We start from the raw sequence: 27,657 nt of genomic DNA, 5'->3' as shown, positions 1-27,657 counted from the left end.
GACAGCTACATGTAAAAGAATGAATTTAGAACACTCCCTAACACCATATACAAAAATAATCTCAAAATGGATTAAAGACCTAAATGTAAGACTGGACACTATAAAACACTTAGAGGAAAACATAGGCAGAACACTCCATGACATAAATCACAGCAAGATCCTTTTTGACCCACCTCCTAGATAAATGGAAATAAAAACAAAAGTAAGCAAATGGGACCTAATGAAGCTTAAAAGCTTTTGCACAGCAAAGGAAACCATAAACAAGACGAAAAGACAACCCTCAGAATGGGAGAAAATATTTGCAAAAAAAGCAACTGACAAAGGATTAATCTCCAAAATTTACAAGCAGCTCATGCAGCTCAATATCATAAAAACAAAAATTCTAATCCAAAAATGGGCAGAAGACCTAAATAGACATTTCTCCAAAGAAAATATACAGATTGCCAACAAACACGTGAAAGGATGCTCAGCATCACTAATCATTAGAGAAGTGCAAATCAAAACTACAATGAGGTATCACCTCACACCAGTCAGAATCATCATCAAAATCTCTACAAACAATAAATGCTGAAGGGGGTGTGTAGAAAAGGGAAACCTCTTGCACTGTTGGTGGGAATATAAATTGATACAGCCACTATGGAGAACAGTATGGAGGTTCCTTAAGAAACTAAAAATAGAATTACCATATGACCCAGCAATGGCACTACTGGGCATATACGCTGACAAAACCATAATTCAAAAAGAGTCATGTACCACAATGTTCATTTCAGCTCTGTTTACAATAGCCAGGACACAGAAGCAACCTAAATGTCCATCAGCAGATGAATGGATAAAGAATATGTGGCACATATATACAATGGAATATTACTCAGTCATAAAAAGAAATGAAATTGAGTTATTTGTAGTGAGGTGGATGGACCTAGAGTCTGTCATACAGAGTGAAATAAGTCAGAAAGAGAAAGACAAATACCGTATGGTAACACATATATATGGAATTTAAGAAAAACAAAATGTCATGAAGAACCTAGGTGCAAGACGGGAATAAAGATGCAGACCTACTAGAGAATGGACTTGAGGACACGGGGGGGGGGAACAGTAAGCTGGGACGAAGTGAGAGAGTGGCATGTACTTATATATACTACCAAATGTAAAATAGATAGCTAGTGAGAAGCAGCCGCATAGCACAGGGAGATCATCTCTGTGGTTTGTGATCACCTAGAGGGGTGGGATAGGGAGCGTGGAAGGGAGGGAGATGCAAGAGGAAAGAGCTATGGGGATATACGTATATGTATAACTGATTCACTTTGTTATAAAGCAGAAACTAACACACCATTGTAAAGCAATTATACTCCAATAAAGATGTTAAAAAAAATCCCATCTTCTACTTCTATTGATAGAGATGTTGATGTTTTCCTATAACACTTTGTAGAAAGTCTTGTTTAGTATTTGCTGACAGACAGGAGCTTCGTAAATGCCAAATCCATTCAATTAAGAAGAAAAAAGATAACAGAGAGTAAAAATATCTTGACAAAGGTCCATCAAATATTTAAGGTTTTGCCCTGAGTCATTCTGTTCTCTGTTCCTCTCTTCTGTGTTTGGATAATTATGAAAAAGAACTATGATAGCTTCCTGTGAGTATAGCTAACTAAAGGATATTTTTAAGAGAGATGTACATGAATGTAAAAGGCAATAGGTCTTGCTTGTTTGGGGTTCATTTAGATTTGATTTTACGTTAAGTTCTTTTAAACAGCATGGGTCTGTCATCCCTGAATTGGCTCCTTCAACACGCTAACAGACCAAACTTTTCATTTGAAGATTGTTTTATCATTAAAATTGTGCTAAATTTAGATTCCTCTCAAGTTCTGTATGTTATTTCACAGTAAAGGTGCAGAAAAATACCCAGTCATCACTGTGGAGTAATTGTGAGCTAGGCTGACTATGAAAATAAACTTCTCTATCCCTTCCCCACCCCCCACCCCCCCACTTTCTATAATACAATGGTCCATCTATGAGGTAAGAGGGACCAACTCCACTTTAAAACAGAAAATATTTTTTAGCCACTCATGTATTAGGAAAAAAAAAAAAAGCTGTAAAATAAATGTCAAACTGCTTAGTCATTTCTTTCTTAAAATAATTGACCTAAAGTTCAGAAAAGGGCAAGAAAGACAAACTATTAGGCACGGTAAGAGAGGGATTACATTCAACAGCAATTTTCTTTTAAACATTTTAAGTATTTCTGATATGTGTAAGAGTTTCCCACCCCCATAATAATTTCTCATTCAATAAGTCAAGTTTGATGGTTTTAGTTATTGTACAGTGTTTGGAGAAAATGTTCATATATATATATCTTCTCTCTCTCTCTCTCTTTCTCCCCCTCTCTCTGTTGTGAATACCAAATCATTTCAAAGATGATGCATCTTTTCAAAACTCTACTTCTTTCACCTAATTCTACCTGTAGTAATTTAAGTCTTAGTGTAGAGTTCCCTCTACCTCAAATACTCTATTACTGTTTGCATTAGGGACATCCAGCTATGGACAAAGTTTCTTTAGTTCCAGTTTGGTTATCGAGGTCTCAATATTTAAATCATTGCTTCTGAATCTGCATCCCCTCATTCCTAGGGATTTTTGACAATATTAAGGGAGAATTATGAGCATTACACAATGTTTAATAAAGCTCTGTGAACTCTGAAGATTGTCTAGAACATTTAAGTTCCCCTAATATGACCTCTAATCAATTATCAAATTACTCTCTAAGTTTCCCAGACAAGCCAATATGGACAAGTGGTCAATCTAAAATACTGCCACAAAGGATGTGACTATTTTTTCTCTGAACTATTTTCATCTTGTTTTTGAAAGACTTGTGATGAAAGCAAATTCTACAAAGCTGAATAAATATAACAAGATAGGAAATGTCCTACAGCTAATTGTACTCCAAATAAAAGACATATGTCAAGAAAATTGTCACATTCTGTTACATTTTTGAAGCTCTATATAACAGTTAGCAAGGACTGGCTGAAAGATGGCCTAGGAAACAATGTCCCTGGAAGTCATCCCCTGTGAAGTTGAAGGTAGTGAGGTGGGTCTCTTCTAGCTTCCCTTTACACACTTTACTATTTAGCATTATACTTCCTCCTGTTGACTCCACCTCCTGCAAATCCATGGGCAAGTTCCTAGGAGGTTCTTAACCTGGCAGCTAGCTATAGGCTAGAGGGGTTAGGCATAATTAACTATTCCTTACTATGAATCCACTATATTTCCTTCCAGACCATTAATTCAGACCCAGGTTATGCCCCTCTGGGTAGTGGCCAGAAGAATTCAGGCCACAGAATACAGAGAGCATAAGGTAGTAATAACTCTATTCACCCAAGCCACTTTACCTGAAAGGACCCATTCACTGCACTGAGAAGGTCTGAGATGTGACCAGAAGGTGGGGCTTGCTAGACTGACTGCAACATTTCTCATCTCCTAGAACAGTATCAGGCCATGGAATTCTCTATAAATCTGGTGAGTTATTGAGAAACAGTTTGGAACACCATTTCTACATGTTGCTGCAAGCGCTGTAACTCTCTCTAGCTCTTGAGTTGATTTAGGATTCTGGTAGCTTCATAAATAATGTGTTTCTAAACTTCGTATTCATTTCACTGTTTTACATTTAAGAGAAGACCTAGAAAATAAGTTTTAAAATATACCAAGGATTGGACAAAAAAATTCAGATTTCAAAAAATTGTGTTAACTGAAAATTCACACAAATTTTTCACTTTGAGAAGATGAAGGATAATGAAGGTGATAAATTTAGGTATATTTTTACCTTAAGGTTCTTAATTTTTCATTATACATTTCACATTCAAACACAGTATGATATTTAATTATTTTATTAAATTATATTAACAATTTGAGGTTATAATCAGAAAAACTAGTTGGTGATATTTCTCTGCAGCTGATATAAGGCATCTCAAACATTCCGCAAGCAACATTATTAATACAAAGTATTTTTTTACCTATTATCTAAGAGGTAAATTTCTTGATGTGGGAATGGTTCTTTGTCACAGAGAGTGACAGTCTTGTTGAAAGTATTTTTTAGTTGCTTTCCTCATTTTACATGCCTCTTATACATGTCCTTATATAATTCCATCTTGGGCCTCAGTATAGCCTCTGAACACCTTCCTTCCAACTCTTAAACCACATAGCTAGAATATCTGATTAATCTCACGGGTCATGAGGTATATTTTGGTAACTAATAGAAAATTAGATCTCTAAAAATTAGTGGACATATGCGCCTCATAAACTTAGTTGAGAATCCTTAAACCATGAAATATCTTAAATACTCAGCATAGGTCCTGGCAAAAGCTTCCAGTCTTTACCAACAGGAAAATGTATTCATTCACTCAGCACATCTCTATTGAATGCCTAATGTATGCTGGCACCTTATTTGGCTCTGTTCCAGAAAATTTTTGAGAGACGTCTTAAGAAATATTAAGGAACAAAAAGGAGCCAATAAAAGGGAATAATTTAAACGTGGAAAAAATGACCAGAGAATCGCTACTCCAGGTTTAAGTGGATTACTTTGAGGTGGAGTAAGTAGAAGGAATTTAGAAACCTGCCCCCTTATTATTTTCACTGTGGAGTGACCATATTTTCAGCTCCTGAGGCCCTTTATGAGGAGCTGTGGGCCTAGACGCTTGGAGATCTCTGTGCGCTGCTTTCCCTGTCTTTTCTCCTCCCCCTCTGCCCCCTCATCCGGGTTCAGGACGGAATCAGCTGGAAAATTCAATTACTCACCCCCTTAATGTCAGCTCCCATACATTTCTTTCTCCTCCCGCCTCAGAGTACAGTTCAGCTATTTAAGAGACAAGCCTCTGAATGAAGCTAGCGTAGAATTTAAACATTCAAAAGAGAAACCTGTCAGTTTCAGACCTCGACGGAGAGCTTCCCTATAAGATCATGGGTTTTGACCTCTTGGGTCCCTCCATCTCACCTTCATCCCTTTCTTTTAATTCTCGGTTTAAAAAAAATATTAAAAATTCTTTTCGAAGCAGGCAAAGCAATGAGTCCGCTGGTTCCACGTCTGCTATAAGAAGCAGACTTTTGCACAAGGATAAGGTTACGGCTGGCAGCCCAGAACTCCAGCGGTGTGGCGGATCAGACGCTGGGCTCCTCCCCTCCCCCGCCGACGAACGAGAGGCTAACAGACGGGTGCAAGAAGACAAGTAGCTGTTTTTATTGAATACAGAAGCTCCTTGAAAACTCTGTGGACTCCGGGGCTCTCCTGCAATTCCTTTCATTCCCAAAGTGCTGGAGCCAAGCACGCGTCCCCCGTAACTCCCTCCCATTTCTTCTCGGGGATTTGGGTAGGAGAAGAGGGAGGGGAGGAGTGGGGAGATGGGGAGGGGGGTGGTTGGTGGGCTGGGCTTGCAGGGAGACCTGATTCTTGGGCAAAAGAGAGGGGGGCGGGCTCGGGGCTGCCCGCGAGGCGTGTGATTGGGTCTGACCTTCAGCGGGCTTGTCAGTTTCGCCCGGGGTAAGGGGGGCGCCGGAGGGGAGTGGGCGGAGGAGGGGGCTGCCCAGAGCCTCTCGTCCGGCCCACAGACGGCATGAAGCCTTTAGGGGAGCGCAGTCCTCACAGATTTTTGGTTGAAGCCCCTCATCTGCCTTCATTCTGAAGGCAGGGCCCCGCAGAGGACGGATCGGAGGGTCCCGACCAGCGGGGCCGATCGAGAGGGAGAGGAGGGGGCAAGAGACAGGAAGGAAGCAAACCATCAAATTTAAAGAAAAAGCCCTTTGACTTTTTCCCCCTCTCCCTCTCCAATGGCTGTGTAGCAAACATCCCCGACGATACCTTGGAAGGGAGTTGGTCTGCAGTCGCGTTTTCGTGGGTTGAGTTCACAGTTGTGAGTGCGGGGCTCGGAGATGGAGCGGTGGTCCTCTAGGTGGAAAACGAAACGGTGGCTCTGGGATTTCACCATAACAACTCTTGCACTGACTTTCCTCTTCCAGGCTAGAGAGGTCAGAGGAGGTAAGAAAAAATGGTTTTGGGGAGGTGGGAGATTGCTGTCTTTCTCATTCTGTGCCCCTCCCCCCCTTCCTTCTTCCAACCCCCACCCACCCCAAAGAAGCAACTCTCTTAAATCCAGATTGTAGCTGCCATCAGGTTGGAAGTGAAGACTGGAGAGAGAGATGGATGTAGGCGGGACAGTAATGGGAGAAGAGGTAGCAGGAAAAAAAGATCTGTCAGGCACAGAGCCTGCTGAAATGCCCTTCACCACTTTCCAGGGGCTTTGAAAAGAGGAAAAGTATTACCTTGAACACAAGGGCAGTTGTACAAAGCTTTTGTTTGAGGAACAGTCGTTAGACTGCCCTTTGAACACATCTTCTGGTTTCTTCAGATTCTAACTAATGGAAATGCTTTTTAAAAGGTGAGCTGAGGAGAAAATATAGAGAAAGTGTATAAAATGAACCTTGATGAAGTTCTCAAGCTGTTTTACTTTAAGGGATATGAGAGGAAGCAGGGGGCCTGAATCTTGAAGACTGAGAACACTGTGTGTGTGTGTGTGTGTGTGTGTGTTGTGTGGGGTGCACTTGTGATTTGCAACAGCATCTAGCATTTAAGAAGCACATGACTGAGAGCACTGTGTGTGTGTGTGTGTGTGTGTGTGTGTGTGTGTGTGTGTGGCATTTTGAGGAGATGTTAAGAGGAAAAAATGGGAGATTTTAAGAAATGGATAAAGATAGGAAGAACTTTTTTCCCGGGATTTCAGTCGCCTGCTCCTCCTGTGACCCCTCCCACCCCCAACTTCTTCTTGCAGGTTGGACGTGCAGCTCTCTTGGAGAATGATGAAACTCGCCAAGCAAATGGGGTGGGGGTGGAGGAATAGGGATTGGAGGGAAGGGGAGGGGGCGTGGGGTGGGATGGGAGGAGAGAGGTAAGGAAAAGTTCCTACGTGGCACCACCAAATATTCAATGACCAGACCTGCTCGGGAGACTGCAGCCCTGTCAGTACCCAAGGAGGGAAAGCGACTTCACTCCTCCCCTCCGCCTCCTCCCTCCCCTTCCCCCGCCCTTTCCCGCAAAGGCATCTGGCTGGAGCGGTCCGTTAGGTGCTGTAGACACGGCTGGCGGGAGGACTCCTTTGGAGTTAAGGGAGCCCAAACAGCTTAGAGTAAAAAAGCAAGCTCTGTCAGGAGTGCTCAGAGAAGTGGGGGGGTAAGAAGGAGGGTGGCGATGATTGGCTGAGGGAGAAAGAAACTGTCAACCCCAAATGCGCAGGCTTTAGCGGAAACCTGAGTCTGACCCTGTGGGTGCCGAGATCTGAGTTCTCCCTAATGGGAGTTAGCGCTCCCGGAGGCCGAACTCTGCGAAACCAGGTCTGTATTTCTTCCCCACACTTTGTGATGTTCACCTTCCTGAGTAGCGGGCAGTGGTGGATTATTCCTCTGTGACTTTTCCTGGAGAATACAGTCAGAGCCTCATTAGGACTATATTTGAATTTTGAAGTAAGTTATGCTAATTATGTGGATTCATTCATTTCTACATTTTAAAAGATAAATAGTAGGGTCTTGAAAGTGGAATCCATCAAAAATTTGTATTTTACCTTTGGTACCTGGTCACCAGTTGGATTGGTCAGTTCTGTCAGCAGGTCTGCCCTCTGCTGGATTTATTATTTGGAATTCAAGCAACTGTGTTAGTAAATGAGGCCTCTTAAAAACCTTCTAAGTATATACAGTGATGTTGAAAAAGGACACTTGATTAAGGAAGAACAGATATGCTGTTTCTTTTTGAGCTTTTTCAGCTATTTCTTTTGTTCAAAAGTAGGAAAAAGTATCAGTGGCAGCTATTTTTTTTTTTTTTAATGTGGAAACTAAGACTTTCTTCAATGAAGACAGATGCACTATAAACTCAAGAGACGTTATCATAGGCATTCAGGGGTTATTTCACTGAAGATGTTTCATTTCCACACTGGGACTTCCTTAAAGCTCTAAGATCAGAAAGATCAAATTTCTACACTTGTGATGCATAATTTTTTCATTTAAATGTAGCTGCATACCTAAAACCCTTTTAAACAAACATCTCAGTACCACATCAAATAAATGGTGGAAAAAGAACCTTCTCTATTATTATAAAGCCATCTAATGTGAGAAAGAGCAAACTTTAAGGATAATATGTTGTTTCTGTTTGTCATTTTTGACGAAATGTCTCGAAAGTTATATGGTAATTTGGATCTTCATATTGTAAGATTTGGTATTTGTTTCACCAAGTTACTAGGTGCTTATTGCTTAATGGGAAGCTACACATTTTAAACCTACTCTTGTAGTCATTCTTTGGCCCTTAATGAACTTCAAAAAGGAAACAGTATATTATATATTAATGCTTAAAAAGGAAACACTAGCCTGAATCATCTCACAAGGGGAAAATAAACTCAATGTCTAGCTCTCATACTAGCCTTCAGATTTGCAATTGATGTAACAATGAATAAGTTCCTAAATAAGGTATTATGTACTAGCATTTTACTATAATTTATTGATTTCACTGAGGCACACTGGTGTGATTTGGTGTGATTAAAAACACTAAAGCCTTAAAAGGTTCTGAGTCATAATAAATTGGACTCTAAAAATGTGTAGTTAGGATCCTGAAACATCTAATCCTACAGAGAAAAGTTCTTGGAGTGAATGAATTAAAAGAAAATTTATGAACAAATACAGAGTTATATTATTTTACCTTGCAAATCCAAACTCTGTAACTTGGTAATCTTTAACTAACTTATTTAAAATTTTAGTATTTATTATGATTTAGCATAAAAGAGTAAGCATTATTTTTTATAATATATTTATTTGCATTAACTTCAATTTCATGATTCATTTATTTGCTTATGGTTAATATAAATGTTTTATCTCATGAATTTATGAATTTCATTTTCAATTAATTCATTACTTATTATAGGTCAAACCTGAGATTTACCTGGAATTTATAGTGACTATAGCCTGTGATTGTGTTAAAGATAGACAGTTTTAAGATAGATGGTTTTAAGCGGTTTTTAAAGGAGTTAAGCTAAATTGAGTACGAAGGGAAAAAAATATCTAATTGAATCATTTTTCACTAATTAAGATGGTATTCAACCTTTGGTGGTTGAGCCAGTACTGTGCCTTGCAAAAAGTTGATTAATTTTATGAAGAACTTTCAAAGCTTGTCAGCAATTGGTAGTGAGCCCTGCTGGAGTGTTTTGAGTGCCTGGGATCAGCAGGTGAAATGGTGCTGGCTTCCAGAGTATGTGCTAATCCAACTTTGCAAAGAGATCAAGTTTGTCCCTGTGGTTACTTAATCAGAAATCAGTTAAAAGATCAGATATGCTTCTGATGACAAGTGCAATGTCTTCTATGATTATTAATATTGTCTTTCCATTTGTTTTTTAAATCAAAATGGACAAAGCCTGTAATAAACAATAAAGAAAAATAGGTATCTTATGAGAAGCATCTTCCTGAATCTTTTATACAGATAACCTTAGTTTAGGTGACACATATATATTCAGTTAATTATAGACACTTTCACAAAATTGTCTATTAGTTTTGAAATTAATTTTATCAATATCTTAATGTGACAATTCATTTTATAATTAATACTTAACTAGAATCTACTTTATAAAAATCACTAAGAGGTACTCTCAGAGTTTTAAATAAAGTTATGAAGTTGCAAAACAAGAAATGTATATACCTAGATAGTACAATTGCTTATGATTTATTTAATTAATTTTTAGCTTCTGTATTTGCCTCAATTTGTGACTAAAATTGAAGGAGCACATTATTCAAGTTATCACTAAAATATAGTAAGGCAAATATGAGCCTCTTTCATATTTGTGGATAGGATTTCTTAACAAAAAACCTAAGTAGTTGCCTTTCTTTTCTAAAATTTTGCTTCTTTTCTGAGACAAATTTCTCTTCACTCTGGTTAATCTATAGAAGCACTACCTATGTAATGTTGATGAATGGACTTGTATCAAGCTTGGGTGAGAATGTGTAATAAAAAGCTGAATCTTTTCAAAGGAAGAAAAGGTGTTTAGATTTTTTAAAGAGAATGCTTGAGATAGAAATTCTTATAAAAATTGCATCTCTATACTGCCTTCTTACTTTACTAACGAGGAAACTAAGGCACAGAAAATTTATTAGCTAAGTCCTCTTAAAAAATATATTCTTATAATAGTCAAGGTTTTTCTAATGAGTAAGGTGAAGATTTACAATAGTGATAAAAATATCTTTAAATAACAGTAGTCTGAGACAATGGAATAAACAATTATTACTTAATGTATATGTATTTATAGAATATGGAATGACCAAATATTACTTAAATGTACATGCTGGAGTTTAAATTAGTGAAAAGATAGATTAAGTGAAAATGACTGATTTAAAGAAAAACAGGAAATTATAGAAAGCATTTAAAAATTCCTCAAAGTCCCAAGTTTAGAGATAGGTAATTTGTATTGCTAATTATGTGATTCTATAAGATTATCTGTATCAAACTAGAAAGCACAACAGTTTGTAAAATATTTTTTGTATACATATCTTGCTGGATTAACAACATAGTTTTTTATCCTCTCTAAAGTTACTAATGGAGGGCCCAGCACAGCTTTGAATTTTCAAGAAAATTATATATTTATTTCAAATAAGGCAAATAGTGTCAAATTTATATGCTTTTCATGTTAATTTTAGATTGATTGGGTGATATATATTATATATAATTGTCTGGCTTTTATTAATAAGTCAGACAATAAATTGATTTTAACTTGATATGTGTTATTTGTTTAATAGATAATTTTTTTCCAAACAAGTGGTCAACTTTGGTAAAAAATAGAGCACTTAGTAGTGCAAATTCTAATTCAAGTTTTTCTTTTGGATTGTCAAAGTGTCTGAAATCACATAAATACCTTTTACTTCAGGAATAAATGGACAGTTAATTTGTAGAGACGTGCTCCCTCTTAATGGGCTACCATGATATGTTGTGCTGGCAACCACTATGGTAGAGCTGGTATTTCAACCAAATGAAGTTTCTTCCTCTCTTTTGGGAAATGCAGTATATGTCCTTAGGGTCCTGAAGAAGAAACTATGGAAGTTAATATTTGTACTCATGGCTAACTCTAACCATTTATATAAGTATAGGATTTTATAAATATTGAGCCAGTCCTATCATTTTATATAATTTTTAGTGATGATATTTAAGTATTTGAAAGCCAGAATCATATTATATCCTAAATACACTTTTCTTTCCCATCATACCTTTGGAGAAATAATTAAGTGCAGTTGGTCTGTGATCATTAGGAATTCAGGGCAATTGCAGAGTGGGAGCTGAGGGCTGTTTTGCATTTCTGCTTTTACTCCTCCATTTCCTTCATTTAATAGTGGGGAAATGTGGCCTGAGCTGGGTGTGGTGAGAGGAAACCAAACTTTTTTTGTCTGTTGAAGTTTTTTTCCTTAGCAAAGAAGAAAGAGAGGTATGCACAGGTGCTATAAAAAGTTGCGGTGCTCCCTAAGTTGTCTCACTGAAGAGTCCATTTTAAATTCAGTTTTCAGGTATAATAGAAGTATACTATAACAAATTTTCTAAATTTGGACTTTTTCTACTCATTTCTTTTGCAATTTAATTCAGAATCTAAGGGGTTTTGTTTTTCATTTAACTGCCTTCTATATTCTAATGCATCTAATATATTTATTTCTCCTTTCAAAACCCTAATATGATTTTAATTTTATAGATAATCTTGGGGTTTTTTTCTACTTTCAGTAGTGTCAGAACTCAACATGAATAATACTATCTGGTAGAGAAGATGAAAGTCAATTTTAAAGTGATTTAGTGAGTAGTATCTATCAGTTGCAGTCTTTGGCTTACTACTGACTTGGCTAGTGGTTCTTTAGACATTGGCTGATCACCAGACCTACTGTTATCTGGTAAAATAAACTCTTTGCTTGCTGCGCATGGAATTAGAGACAGTGCTATTAATTTAGGAGAAAGAACTCAGAGAAAAGAAAGGTTATCATATTTCAGAGTAAGAGACCAGCTTAAATACGACTTGACAATTGAGAACTAAAACAAACCTGTGTAAAAGTGCTTTAGCACAATCAACTTTTGCAATTCCCTCAAACCTTCTTTTTTTTCCTTAAAAAGCATTTCTTTCTTATTTTAACCAAATTTAATTGCTCTTGAATGGCCCTGTACTGTACAGGCAAATGAAGGTCCCTATTCATAGAACCTGAGCGCATAGGGTGTCAGTGGAAGCTTCCTTCCTCTGTCTGACTGGTAAACTCACATCCGGGCTTAAACGAGCAAACCTTAGATGGTATGAGGTGGTTGGTTTTCCTTCCTCACTCAGATTTTCACAAACAACTTTCTGAAAGGATGCCTGCCAGAAAGAGCAGTAGCTGCAATTCCTGAAAAAACTAATAAGAAGCTGTAGCGCACTTTCCTACTTTGTGCTCTTGGATAGCTCTGCAGAGAAAGAGCCATAAATATTAGAGTGGTGTTTGCCCTTAATTCTCTTTTTAGACTAACTGTGGAGGACAACCTACTACTTGCTGTCACTCTTTGAACGCTGATGAATCTTCAAAATACTTCACTGGTTTTGAAGACAAAAGTGTTGTCCAAATGGCCTAGCGTGGTGTAGAGTGCCCTTCAGGATGTGGCCCTTGTGTATGTCCAGGCTCAGGATTAGCATTTTCCCACCTGCTGCCACCCCACTCCCATTCACCCTGCACTTCGGGCATGTTGAACCTCTTGCCCATATTCTCCCCTATCTTTGAACACACTATTCTTTTTACCTGGAATGTATGTTTCCTTCTCATCTATCTCGCAGATGCCTTCTCATACTTCAAGATTTAGGTCAAGCTTCATACTCCAGGCAGATATAATAACAAGCTCTCACACTGAATGCATGCCCATTATGTACCAGGTCCTGTTGTAAGCACTTTTTGTATAAAATATCATTTCATTCTGACAATTGTCCTGGAAGTAAGCTAATACAAAAATCTCCATTTTACCCATAAGGAACTTGAAAAACAGAGAAGTTAATTATCTTTTTTTTTTTGGGGGGGGGGTACTCGGGCCTCTCACTGTTGTGGCCTCTCCCGTTGCGGAGCACAGGCTCTGGACGCGCAGGCTCAGCGGCCATGGCTCACGGGCCCAGCCGCTCCACAGCATGTGGGATCCTCCCGGACCAGGGCACGAACCCGCGTCCCCTACATCAGCAGGCGGATTCTCAACCACTGCACCACCAGGGAAGCCCCAGAAGTTAATTATCTTGCTTAAGACCATACAACTACTATGTGATAGACCTGGGATTTGAACCCAGGCAATCATGCTCCAGAGACCTTGCTTTTGATCACTTGCCCATGTTTACTGTGTATTCTTAATGCTTTTACATAGCCTTCCTGACTTTGCTTATGATTATGGTGCCCTGGGGCCTAACATTAATGCACAAATCATGCAGCTGCACCACAGTGAATATCATGTAAATTGTGTGAATAACTTGAATGCCACCAAGGAAAAAAATAAAGAGACTCTCATTAAAGATGATGTTATAATTCAGGTAGCTCTTCAGCCTGCACTAAAGTTCAGTGTTGGAGGACCTCTCATCCTTCCCATTTTAGGGACAAACTTCAGCCCTAATGATGGTGGAGAACCCAAAGGGGAGTGGATGGAAGCTAGTAAATGTTACTTTATTTCCTTTGACTGATTGAAGGAGAAGTTGACAGCTGTATCTCTTGGCATTCAAGGTTCAGATTGGGGTTGGCCTGGCTTCATTAAGTTACAAGGACACTTACAAATTGCTGCCTGTTCTAATCAGGATCCATTACAAGGAAGAAAAGGTCTTTTCCACTTTGGGGGATTGGTATGGTAGTATGCGTACTACCTTCAGTATAAAAGTGTCGGATCTGATTATCTAAAAGCTGTTTGGAATGTAATCAGGTGGGAGAATGTAATTGAAAGATACATGGTTTGCAAACAAACAGACATGCACACACACATAATTATTTTTTAAATTTCTCATTTATATGTTAGCCTTTCTCTAAGAGTTGCTGGAGAGTAATGACTGTGATTTAGTTTTATTTCTTTCCCTGGTGTCTACCAACATGCCAGAATGCACAGGATATGATACAGTCACTATTTAGATTACTAATTATCTTCTTACTTTGCTCAGCAGACTGGAACAAGGTTAAAACCTAGTTAACTTGGAGTGGTGTGAAGTGACCTCCTCATGTCATGTTATTAGCAGTAATTAGATCTTTCTTCCCCCCCTTTTTTTTACTCATTCTCTGAAAGTGAATGAGTTGCTACTTCTTTCTAGCTTTCTTCATCTGGAAAATAGTTTTGCACATTCTCTCCAAAGATATCTTTAAATATTTGAAGCTCTTGATTGACCATATTACCTCTAAAACTGTAGTTTGCTTTAACATAGGAATCTGATCGAGAAAAATACCATATGTTTGCTTTGACAGCAACATAAATCATCATTTCATTTGTCTACATGATTTCAATTTTAAAAGTAATAATTGGGAGATTTCCTCTCATATATTCATTTTTGAAACCTTTATTTCAGTTTTGCATCCTATTAAGGATTGTCTGATTTTGCTTAATGACTATTAGGAAGAGTAGCCTATCTATGTTTATTGCTTTATGATTATTTTACTAAACTAGTTCTTTTAGAGAGCAGTTTGCATATTACACACATAATTATGATATTAGGAAGTACCACCTTTAAGCAAGGAGTATATAAAATTTCAAGGGCTTAATAAGGTTAATAGTCTGTAGGTGTAGAATTGTTTTTGATGAAAATTATATGTTTTTAATATTCTATTCCTAGCCATTGTATGTTTTAGTTCCACTAACATCATTAGGATGGATGTCTTTATCTGCTTTATTTAGTGTCTTAAGCACATAGATCGGAACTTAACACATAGTAAACATTTGGAAAATTTTTGTTGAAAGAGGTAAAGGTGTTGATTGCAGCTTTAATGAATTGCTCTTCAATAACCTAATTGATGATCTGAGATGGGATATAGGGTTATGTAGATCAGTTATCACCAGTGTCTACAGAAGTATATTGAACAGATTTTTGCTGATACTATTGTGATTTCCTGAAAATAGCACTCTCTGTTTTGCCTCCAAGCAAGCTATGATCTTTACCCTGAACACTCTCAATCTGCTTAGCATTGTTTTTTTACACAGAATTTAGATATTATCTCCTCTAGGAATACCTCTCCTTTACCATGAAGACTAGGATAATTGACCTTGTATAACATCCTAAAGCACACTGTACTAACTCCAACTTGAATACTTATCATAGAATATTTTTGATGCTAAAATGAAAGCAGGGACTGCATCTTTTTCATCTATGTAAAAATTTCTGGCATCTAGGTCTAGCACCATACCTAGAGCATAATAGATGGCCAGTAAATATTCATTGAATGAATTAATGAACTCATAGGCAAGATATTTTCACTAAAGTCAAGAAGACAGGGGTACTCAGTCCTGGCTTGATATCACAATCATTTTCAGTTACATCCCTATAGATATTAATTGAGTAGATTTTGTGCAGAATCCAAGCACAGCTGCTTTATAAGTCTCTACATATAATTTTGATGCACAACCAAGGGTTCATGAACCTTCTGTAATAGGAAATAAACATATACAAAGATAAGGATGTGCCTAGCTTGTGTATCAGGGTACTGGAAGTCAAGTGAAAGGTTATCTTCTATGTGGAAATCAGTTGATACATACCTTATTGCCAGACAGAATTGGCTCTGCAAAAAACTGATTTAAGTAGATCAACTGATTATGATATTGATAATGCTTTTTAAAAAAATCCTCCTCTCCATAGCATGTGATAAACTAAATGCCAATAAATATTGCTCTTCTCAACATTAAAGTCAAGTTGTAATGAAAATATAATTTTAGTTTTATAATAAACATTTTAATAGCTGTGACCACTTATAAATCAGAAATGCCATACTTTTCAAATATCCCACTCTCAAATGGTATTTGTTCTTCCCTCACCATTCTCAAAGTTGTAATACTATTTCTGCTTTCTACTTTCAGTTCATATATGCTTTTTATGATATGAGAAAGTTCAGGATTGAGGTTGTTTAATAACTGAGAAAATTAAATGACTCTGTTCTATGTGCAGTCACCATGTTAGATGCCAGGACTACAAAGATGGTTTGCCAGCCTCCATTCTCATGGAGTATGTGTGTTACTAGGAGAGTGCTGGAGTTGGGGATGTGGGCAGGGCCACATAACACAAGACCATATGGGTATATTTTTCTGGATAGAATGGATTCATGTGACTAATTTAAAAGTCCAGGGAGGCTGCTAAGATGGCATGGTCAGTGCATACTTTGATATCTGTACTTACTAGGTGGTTCCAATTGGTTGCAACTATTGGATCCTCTGACAAATAACCAGGGAAGTAGAGAGCCATGCAGCTTTTTTCTGGAATAGCCAACCCACTGTAAAGTCACCTGGGGTTCTCAATGATAATTAGTACAGTTAAGTCACACTTGATATGGAGTTATGGCCATTATAAAGTTGAAAAATATATGAATTAATAATCTTATTTTATAAAGGAGTATGTTAAGCAAGCATGTACACATTTATAAAGTCTATTATGAGACAAAGTTGCCTAACGTTTTTAAACCTTAAAATGTGATTTTTTTTTTGTTATTAAACAAATTATAGCATGTTTTAGAACATAAAGTGTAAATAGTGATTTTTGTTTCTGAAGATTAATATGTTGGACCAAGTTCTCTATTTTGATTATTTGAGAGAATAAAATATTTATTATAAGCATTTTTAAGTCATAATGATTTCTTTCAGGGAAAGTTATATCAAATAGAGTTTAAAAAACATATCATTAATTGAGTTAGTTATAGTTTAAAATAATATTGATAGGCTGTCAACTCCCAAAGTTTTATTTTTATCCCAGACCTTGCCCCTGAACTTCAGACTCATATACTCACTCAACTGCCTGTTCAGCTATTTCCAATGGCATTATTAACTCATCTCAAAATTAGCATGCCCATAACTGAATTGCAGAACTTTCCTCCTGAAATCCATTCCTCTCAGTCTTCCCTGTCTCAGTTAATGGCAACACAATCAGTCATGATGTTTGAGCTAAAAAACTTGGAGTCATCTTTGACTCGTTTTCTCTCATACTCCACTCTGATCTGCTCTGTCTCCAATATATCCATAATCTCACAAAGTTCTTCATCTCTCAGTCCAAGAAAACAATATCAACAAAATTTTACATCTAGAAGACTACAGTTGTTTCTCTGCTCTCTGATTCCCTAGAGTCCCAGTGCCCCTAGAGTCTGTTCTCAACACAGCAACCACAGTCTTCTGAAAAATTAGTTGGTTGATGTTCTTCCTCTCCCCTTAACTGCCAATGGTTTTCCATCTCATTTGGAACAAAATCCAAGCTTGTTGAAGATCCCGCAGGACCTATACAAGCTGCCTTCAACATGCCCTCACACTTACTTCTCTGACCTCATCTCTTATACCCCTTTTATTTCCTTTGCAGGAGATATATTTGTCTCCTTGCATTTCCACCAATGTCTTGGGTCAACTCCTATCTCAGGTTCTTTGTACTTACTATTCCTTTTGCTTGCAATGCCATTCTGTAAAAATATCAGGATAGAGGAACAGCTTACGCCTTTCTAGAATTTATTCAAGCATCATCTTCTTATTGAGGCTTTTCCTGTCTTTCTTATTTTATATTAAAATCCATGTCTCCTTAACCCTCCCTATACTCATTCACTGATTTATTTTTCTCCTTGCTACTACTCAAATATTTGTCATTTATAAAAAGTAATGACATTTAAATTAAAGGTTGATATTTTATTTTAAGGCTTTATATATCATGTAGAATTAGATAATTTTGGAGTACAAATATTGCCTTAAATTTTTTGGGCAGCTTCTAAGCCATATTTATCCAAATAATTCCCATGGCTTTTCATTTCATTTTACCTATTTAGATATAGTCAATATGACAGTCAAAGTCCACACAGTAAAGCATTTTACTTATTTGATAGACACCACACACATTGATCCAGTTGTCTTAAGAGGTTATAGTTGTCTAGAAATGGTAATGGGAGTTTTCACTTTATTTTACCGGTTTAACAGAGCAATGAGGCAGGACTTTTAGTTACCTAGAAAGTAGAGGGGAGATGTTCCCAACTGAAGACCTAGACAGCAATTACAGATTAGATATTATCAAGAAAATGTAAACACATGTTGCTATTCAAAGCAAATTCATTTATTATTCCTAATCAACATTAAATCTGGGATTCTGTGTTTTATGGATTTCTTTTAACCACTAGATAGGTCAGAATTAGAATAAATCATGAACATTTGGATGTGAATATAATTGATTTTGATAGGAGTCATATTTTTCCATTAGTTCCACTTCAGAGTATTTTACTATGTATTTTTTTCCCCTGATCTTTCCAATTTTGAACTTCACTGTATAACTGATTTAAAAAAAAAAAAACACAGGGCTTCCCTGGTGCCACAGTGGTTGGGAGTCTGCCTGCCGATGCAGGGAACACGGGTTCGTGCCCGGTCGGGGAAGATCCCACATGCCGCGGAGCGGCTGGCCCGCCCGTGAGCAATGGGCGCTGGGCCTGCGCGTCTGGAGCCTGCGCTCCGCAACGAGAGACCACAAAAGTGAGAGGCCCGCGTACCGCAAAAAAAACACAAAAAACTGGTATTTTCACGGAGCTGTAAGGAAGTACATTTACATTTGATCACTGAGTTTTTATTTTCTGAAATGGCAGTACCAATAGGTTTGTAGGTATTTGGATTGGTAAAATTAACTGTAAAATTCCTAAAACTCTAGGCTACTGTTTTGTTTTGTTGCGGTACGCGGGCCTCTCATTGTTGGGGCCTCTCCCGTTGTGGAGCACAGGCTCCGGACGCGCAGGTTTAGCGGTCATGGCTCACGGGCCCGGGCGCTCCGCGGCATGGGGGATCTTCGCGGACCAGGGCACGAACCCGTGTCTCCTTGCATCGGCAAGCGGACTCTCAACCACTGCGGCACCAGGGAAGTCCCAGGCTCTTGTTTTATATTGTCTTTGTCCATGTCTTTCTCAATTTGATGTTTTTCTTTGTTTGAATATCAAATAGTGATTTTTTCCAAGAAGCATAAGAGACTGCTTCTCAGAAACTTGAGCTTTGAGATGCTTATATTTATTTTATTCTTTTTTTTCCTTTAGGAAAATATATACTCTAAACGTAGACTTAAAATGGCAAAACATTTAAGTTTATTATAGAACCCCTTGGGAGAAAATGTAGTCTAAAACCTTCCCATACCCAGGAATATTTAATGTAAACTATCCATCTATAATCTTATATACTTATAAGTTACTGATGTAGTCAGGCAGTTCATTTCTCCCATTTTGCACTTGTTTTGACTACAATGGTTAGATCGCAAAATACAGACAAAAAGTCTGGTAATTTAAGCCAAAAATAGTTGTGTAGAGACTTAGGACACTTATGTGATTTATATCAACATTATTTGTGCCATATAGGCATTTAAAGATGAGCTTTCACACCTTTTTAAATATGAGAGAATTTAGGTCAATATGTTTTATTTTCTAATACTTCATGTTAATTTATAATACAAGATTTGTATGTGGCATATGTGGGTTCGAAATAAATGAAGGAATAGTATCAGAGGAAAGACAATAAAATATTAGTTTTTAAAAAACCTTTTAATAAATAACATGTCAGGGTTAATCTATAGTTATATCAATGTCTATGAGATGTAAAGAGAAAATTATTGAAAAGGAAAATATTTCAATGATATCAGTATATTAATGCCAAGTTGTGCTACAGAGTGGTAATGGAACACTGAACATGACAGCTTAAGCTGTCGAAGTTCTAGGAAGCCTCCTAGGGTTGTATGTCCCCAGAATAACATAAAATCATGCTGGAGAGATTGCTAAGCATTGCATAATCTTCATGGATGATATCTAATGGATCTTTAGAGACAGAAAACTGTTCAGTCTTCTATTTGACTATAGAGAGATTTCCCAAGGTAGTCAGAGGAAATGGCTAACAGGAATCTAGTGAATTATAGCTCTGGGAAAACACTGGTGGCACTCACTGAGACTGTTAGAGATGTTCAGAAAGATTAAAATTTTGATGAAATAGTGCTTTCAGGAATTATTTTTATTGAGTGCTTAGACACTATCCTCAGAGATTAAAATGCCTTATCTCATTTAATTCTCAAAATTTGGTTAAGTTGAAGAAACTAACTCTTAGAGGAGTAAGTAGCTTACCCAAAGTTATACAAATAATAAATACCAAAGTTGGGTTAGAAGTTGGGCTGTTCCAACTGCAGAAACTGAGTTGTTAATTGTTGTTTATACACTTGTCATATCCTACATTTTAGATTCTTTATTAAGGGCTTTTATGATTTTGAAATATAGCAGGGTGTTGGTAGTAGTTAAATTATAACAGTCACTTCTCTCTCATTTTTTCTTTTCCCAGACCTGCATCCCACTACTACATAAACACAGTAGCAACTCCTGGTTATTTTATACTTATCTAGAGCAGCAAAGCATTTCATAACTGGGTGGGAGATGATTTATAACTCTGTGCTATATTTTGTTTTTATGTCTGTCTATAATGATATGCTTCATGTATGACCTGTAATGTGAGGTACAAGGTGAGGGTAAGTGACTCCCTAGTAGTGGGGAAAGCATCTAGCATACTTTAGGAAGGTCACTTCAGACCTGTGTTCTTGCCATACCTGAATCAAATGGAAACAACCAGACTTGTCAAGCTCTTCAGGGTGCTATTTGTAAAGGCCACTTTCAACCCTTTTTTTCTGAGACTAATAAGAAAGAAGCTTCAACTCTGAGGCAGTATGTGGCTGCCCATTTACTCACTTATTCATTCATTCATTAACCATATTTCTCTTGATTATTTATTGTGTGTCAGCTGCTATGTTATTTATGAATACTGCAGTGAACATCAATAGTGCTGATGTTTGCTGTCAGAGGGTTTACAATCTATCAGGGGAGGCAGACATTAACCAATAAATTACAAGCTTAGCAAAAAGAGAGAAAGAGAAAGAAATTAGTGGCATAAGTATGTAACAGGGAAATCAGAACCATAATTTAGACATACACTGTGGCTGAGAGCACACAGCCTAGAGTGAAAATGAGATAATTAAGCAAATGAACAAAATAGAGCATGGAGTTAACCAAGGGTGTATATGGGGCACTTGGGATCATATGAAAGGGTCACATAACCCAGCCTGGGAGGGATAAGAAATGATTTCCTGAAGAAAGTCATGGCTAGGTTGATATCAAGAGGTTGATTAGGTCTGAGTTCACCAGGTTTCAACCCCAGCTACCCATTAGGCTCATCTGGGAAATGTTTAAAACATGTGAATGCCTGGGCCCCATGCCAACCCAGACATCTATATGTTTTAAAAGCTTGCCAGGAGATTCTACTGACAGTTAGGGTTGAAAAAACCAGTCAACTATCCTTAGTCAATCGATGAAGGATTGAAAAAAATCTCCAACAAAGGGAATACAGTAAATTTTAGAAGCTGAAAGAAGTTTATTTCAGCTGGACCATAAAATTTGGGGTTGAGGGAGCACATAGGAGTTAGTATAGTTGTCTCACTTGGAGTTTGTGGCTGTGGGTGTTCATGGCAGAGATGTGATTTTTCTCAAGAACTCCTCAGCAGCCATGATGCCCCCAGGGAGACTTTGAACATCTAAATTTATTCCATATTGATGTCTTGTCAGGACATGACTAGTTCCATTTTCTTGAACTCTGTACTGTCTTGTGTCTGTGCTGTCATATTTGATATTTCTATCACCTTCCTCTTCATTGATGAATCTATCATTCAAGACTCAGCTTAAAAGAGCCACATGGTAGATATTTTAGCCTTTGTGGGCCACATGGTCTCTGTCAGCTACAGAGCTCTGTCCTTGTAGTGCAAAAGCAGCTATGGACAATATATAAATGAATGGCTGTAGCTGTATTTACAATATAAACCTTATTTGTGGAGACTGAAATTTAAATTTCATGTAATTTTCATGTGTCATAAAATATGCTTCTTTTAGTTTTTTTTCAACCGTGCAAAAATATAGAAATATTCTTATTTTGCGTACCATACAAAAATAGACAGCAGGAGGTCTTAAACCATAAGCATAGTTTTCCCAGGAACTGTTCTAAGGCATTGTTACAAATACCAACTTAGTTCTCACAAAAACTCTAATAGGTAGATACCTTTTATTATTCTCATTATACAGATGTGGAAACTGAAGCACAAAACAGTAAAGTAGTGTGCTCAAATCACACAGATGCTAAGTGCCAGAGGTGGGATTCAAACCAGTTTGGCTTTCCAACTCTGTGCATCGCTGCTTTATCCTACTTACTGGTCATGGGACTATTTGGAGAAGTTTAAAGGAGGAATTAATTAGAGACTAAACAGTCAAAGCATTGTGTGACCTTAGAACAGTAATTTAAGTAGACACTGGAGGCATGAAGGAGAAAGGAATAAAGACCTGGGATAGACTAATCAATGAATGAATGGAGGTGTTTAAGAGATCAACAGAACACAATAGGAAAGACATATTAGGCCCTCACAAATTTTCGTTTCAAGACCAGAGAGCCCCATGGACTTCAGAGGAAGTTGCTTTTATATGTTTCACATGATTGTGTTTCACATTTAAACAATATTTTATATAGTCTGTGTGTGTGTGTGTGTGTGTGTGTACCTGTTCTCTTCTAGTTTTGGAAAAAAGTCAAGTGTAGGCAAATAATTAAAACCGAGTGTGAAAAGCACTATCACAGAGGTGAGTATTTCTAACACAGCTTTGGGAGATAGGGAATGCTTTCAGGAAGAGATTGCACATTAGTTATATCTTACTTATTCCTCAGAACAGGATTTATAAAAGCTCAGAGACAGGAGGAGGAACATAGTGGTTAGTCTGTGAAGTCTAAGTCCAGTATGGCTAGAGCACTGAGTGAGGAAGGAATTAAAGGGTAATGAGATACAGGGACAGAGATGCAGTAGCATGGAACTGGAAGAATACGTGGGTGTGTCCAGATCATTAAGATTTTATATACAAGGTATGTGCGTACCATCTGGAAGTTAGTTGGTTTCTCGGAAGGAATTTAAGCAAAAGGACTTGAGGCATGGAGTTTTGGAAGCTCATTCAAGCTGTGGTATGCAGATTGATGAGAAAAGGCATTGAAACCAGTTAAATGGCTATTGTAATACACTGAGTCTGCTCTCCTATTTCTCCATTTAATAAACAAAAAAATATACAATAAAAGGCAGGAAAAATATTATTGAACAAATATTGTGCTGACTGGATACTTCTGAAATGAGAATCATAATCTGTGCCATAAGGATTAGCAACATAGAAACAATTAAAATATTAAGGACATTTAGGAATTGCTTTGAATATCAAAATTACAGTTTTTTAGATATATCGAGTTAAGCTATAATAAATTACTGCTTTTAATCTTTAAACTGTTGAATTTCAGTTAATAAAATATGAAGAATAGTTTCCCCCCGTGTGTGTGTGTGTGTGTGTGTGCACTCATATAAAACCATCGAACCCATGTTATGAGAATTTGTTAAATGCTATAATTATGATATCAAATAAGAGGCAGATTTCAAAGTGGCTTAATTTATTATTTAGTTTACTTGAAAGGAAAAAATCTTTAAGACTTGATTAACTGAGTTTAACATTTTTGTAACTTAAATGACTTTTTAGAAAAAAAACTATTTGGAATCTTTATTATATATCCCTATTTTTTGATTGTTTTTTGTAGAGTGAATTTTTATTTCATATCCTATGTCTCTACATAGAACTTTGTTTAGTCTTTAAAAATAGAGCCCTTATTTTGAATCCTGTAGAGGGAGTGTGTTTTTATCACATTGCATTCAAAGTAGGAACTAACAAATGTGACAAAACCTGTGCTCTTGGAAAAGGTCATCCTGTTGAAAGACAGTTTGGAGAGAAGGAAAGTTGTGGTCCATTTTATGTATTATTTACTGATATGCAGTTGGAACTGTGACCATGGGGCTGCAACCTTTTCTTCACAGAAGGATTACAGCCTTCATAGCTGTGTTCTTGTCGATCCTGGAGTCTTTACCCTATTCAGATGTACTTTTGCTAATGGCTTCAGAGCAAGAAGATAAGATAAAATAAGCAGATAAGATGCTGTGCTTTTAGAAACAGTCTCCTTCAGAGTAATTTATACCCTGAAGCATGAATTGAGTTTAATTTAAAGCAAATATAAACATCAGGGATCAAGGAACTGGCTCAAGATTATCTTAATATATTTATGTTTTAAGTTACTTTTCACAGTGTTTTTATTTATGGGCTATAGCAATGAAGGTGATGAAGTGGAGTGAACCTAGATTTGATTTTGCACAGACTTTAGGAGTATCCATAGTTTGCTTTCTGGTTCTCAATTCCTTCATCTGCACCATGGGGATAAGAACACATGGCTTGCAAAGTTTTTTGACGGTTAATGCTAGGAAGAACTTAGCCCAAGGACTGTCACATGTTAGGCTCTCTGGGCCTGGCAGTTAATACAGTTGTTATTTTCTTAGCTTTATGATAAAAGAAAAAAAGAATGTAAAAGTAGTCAGATATATTATTGGCCTAAAAAAATTGGCCATTGAAAGTAGCAATCCTGCAAAAAATGTTCTTGAAAGTTGTTATTATTCTTTTAAATATTCCAAGTCTGAATTAAAGGGGATCATATTTGATAGGGTTAATGATCCCTTCAATATGTCTGATTTCCATAAAAAAAGTTTTTTTTTTCTTTTTAATAATTTGGAACGATGTGTAGTCTACTGGAAAATATGTTGATTTTCATTCAGAAGGTTGATGAAATAGGTAGACAGTCATTATTAAAGTACATTTGTTATAAGGTAAAAGGCAAATTATATAAAGCTTCATTCACATATGTTTGTACATATAGAAGTTAATATGCCTAAAATTTAATTAACTAAGGAAGTGACCAGATGCACGTTTCTCATGTACTCATTCGATCATCCATTCATGCATTCTATAACTAACTCTAGTTATTATAAAAAAAGTATTAATTGACATTGTAATTTTCGAAGAACACCACTCTATTGCAGGTCACTGTCTATTTTGTGGAGTGTGATAAACTGTGCTGATGGTATTTCCTGATTTTACACTCAGTCCCTTTTTCATTCTAAGTCCTCCCAGAAACAGTGTACTTATAAAACCCAACATATTTTGAAATTAGATGGCAATTCTATTTTTTTTAACAAAGAACTGAAACTTTTCAAATCAATAATATTGGTCTCACTTTCAGCCAGAAGTGATCTCTTTTCCTTCTAAACAAAAGAGTACTGTGTGCATCTCTATAAAACTATAAATACTGCCTCCTACGTAATTATTGGGCCTCCTTAATTAGAATCTAAATACTTGCAGTCAGAACTATGTTTCAGACATGCTCAGTGATGCATTAGCTAACACATGGCCTTCTCTGAATATTTTTATTTTTGAATAAAATAGAAATTCAATAGAATATAAGTATATTGAGTAATATGGAGTCCTAAGTCTATTTTTATAACAATACTTACACCACATAATTCATGTTTTGACTTGCTTAGTGAATTAGGCAGTTGTGGACCAGGGAATTCGAGGGTCTAAAAAATTGTTTGTACTTTTATGTCTGGTTTATTTCATGTAGCATAATGTTTCAAAGGTTCCATGTGGTAGCATGTATCAGAACTTCATTCCTTTTTTGGTTGAATCATATTCTATTGTATGTATATTATCACATTTTGTTAATCTGTTCACATACTGATTGAAACTTGGGTTGTTTTCACCTTTTGGCTATTGTGAATAATGTTGCAATGAACATTCGCATACAGGTGCCTGTTTTAAGCCCCGACTTTCCATTTGCTAAAGTATATACCTAGGAGTGGCATTGCTTGCATATGGTACTTCTGTATTTAGCACTTTGACAGATATTATCTGATTCCCCTTATATGAAATTTCTAAAATAGGAAACTTCATAGAGATGGAGAGTAGATTATCAGTCACCAGAGCCAGGGCAGAGGAGGGGAATAGGGAGTTATCACCTAATGGTTAAACAGTTTCTATTTGGGGTAATGAAAAAAGTTTTGGAAAAAGATTTTGGTAATGGTTACATAGCATTGTGAATGTAATTATGCTACTAAATTGTATACTTTAAAACGGTTAAAATGGCAAAATTTATGTTGTGTATATTTTACCACAATTAGAAAATGAATAGTTTAAGAAGTATAATATACCAGAACTAATAAATTGCACACTTGAAATCGGTGAATTGCATGGTATGTGAATTATATTCCAGTAAAGCTGTTTGAAACATCAAGTTTATCCAAAAGGATTATACTTGCAAAGGGAAAGTTTAAGGTTCCAAACTTATTTTATGTTGACTACTTCATGGTAGCAGGAGGTAGCTGGAATGGATTGGAATGGAAATTTTATGCTTCTGCCAATAAACGGCCCTGTGTTAGACACCCTAGGGCTACATAAAAGGGGGAAAATTACTTATCTCCAGGGACTTTCAATCTAAATCATAAGGCATGAAGCAGTGTACATGAAGTTACTCTGGCAAATGCAGAGGATTAAAAACAACAAATTATGCATAGACATACATGCATGCACACTTACAAAGGCACACACAAATACACAGATATATACATATACTTTGTAAATAACTAACATAGGAGAGCACTCAAAACTAGAGCATTATATTTGTTACCTATTCTTTTAAACATCTTTTAACTTATCTTTGGGTATACAATATGGCTTAGTAACTGCACATTTTACAATATTTATATATAACATTTATTGTGAATTTGAATCTTCAGAATCACCTTTGTTTAGATTATAGTTGAATAACATTTATTGTGAATTTGAATCTTCAGAATCACCTTTGTTTGAATAGTTGAAGAGTAAATCTATTAGAAATTAATGGAATATATACAGGTGCTGGCTTTTTCAACATCTCTTTGCTTCTCTGTAATTTGATTTCTGATTTGAGATATTTTGACTTCGAGATTGTTACAGTTTATATTTTACTTGCTGCTCCACTCCTTAGCCCCCCACCTAAATGTTAGAGAAACAAGGCAAAAGATAAATAGATTTGAGGAGTAGGACTATAAACTATTTCCTCTGTTTAAAAAATACTAATTTTTATATTAGATTATTTGTTCAATTACATTTTCCTATTTTTAACTTATTTTTCAGCTGCTCCAGTTGATGTACTAAAAGCTCTAGATTTTCACAGTTCTCCAGAGGGAATATCAAAAACAATGGGCTTTTGCACAAACAGAAAGAATTCAAAAGGTTCAGATACTGCTTACAGAGTTTCAAAGCAAGCACAACTCAGTGCCCCAACAAAACAGTTATTTTCAGGTATGTTCTTTTTATTACTACGACTACTGCTGCTTTGCTAATTATTATTTTCCCTTTTTATTATGCTATATAATGCACAATTATGGGGGCATTTTTCATAATGGTTTGAAAATTACTCAGTGAATATTTTCTTTCTGTCCATGAAAACACTAAATGACCTAATAGTACTAATTATCTAGAAATCATGATAATGTAGGG

The 27,657-nt window shown here is 36.6% G+C and overlaps 1 protein-coding gene and 1 pseudogene across 4 annotated transcripts in view; both read left to right on the top strand.

The window, feature by feature from the left end:
* Positions 1 to 5,597: 5,597 nt before the first annotated feature.
* Positions 5,598 to 27,657, top strand: part of COL11A1 (collagen type XI alpha 1 chain) — a 197,853-nt gene continuing 175,793 nt past the window's right edge. For 3 of the 4 annotated variants that reach the window (XM_007471380.1, XM_007471381.1, XM_007471379.1), the window contains exons 1-2: positions 5,612 to 6,013; positions 27,292 to 27,459. In XM_007471380.1, the coding sequence (XP_007471442.1) occupies positions 5,908 to 6,013; positions 27,292 to 27,459 (274 nt within the window). In that variant the 5' untranslated portion in view covers positions 5,612 to 5,907. Of the gene's footprint in view, positions 6,014 to 27,291; positions 27,460 to 27,657 lie in introns of all 4 variants that reach the window. The other variant, XM_007471378.1, reaches the window with a different exon arrangement.
* LOC103084944 (superoxide dismutase [Mn], mitochondrial pseudogene) lies at positions 13,398 to 13,976 on the top strand (annotated as a pseudogene).

This window comes from Lipotes vexillifer, unplaced genomic scaffold (genome assembly GCF_000442215.2).
Source record: "Lipotes vexillifer unplaced genomic scaffold, Lipotes_vexillifer_v1.1 scaffold1350, whole genome shotgun sequence".
Lineage (NCBI taxonomy): Eukaryota > Metazoa > Chordata > Mammalia > Artiodactyla > Lipotidae > Lipotes > Lipotes vexillifer.
This window is presented reverse-complemented; position numbering and strand designations above follow the sequence as displayed.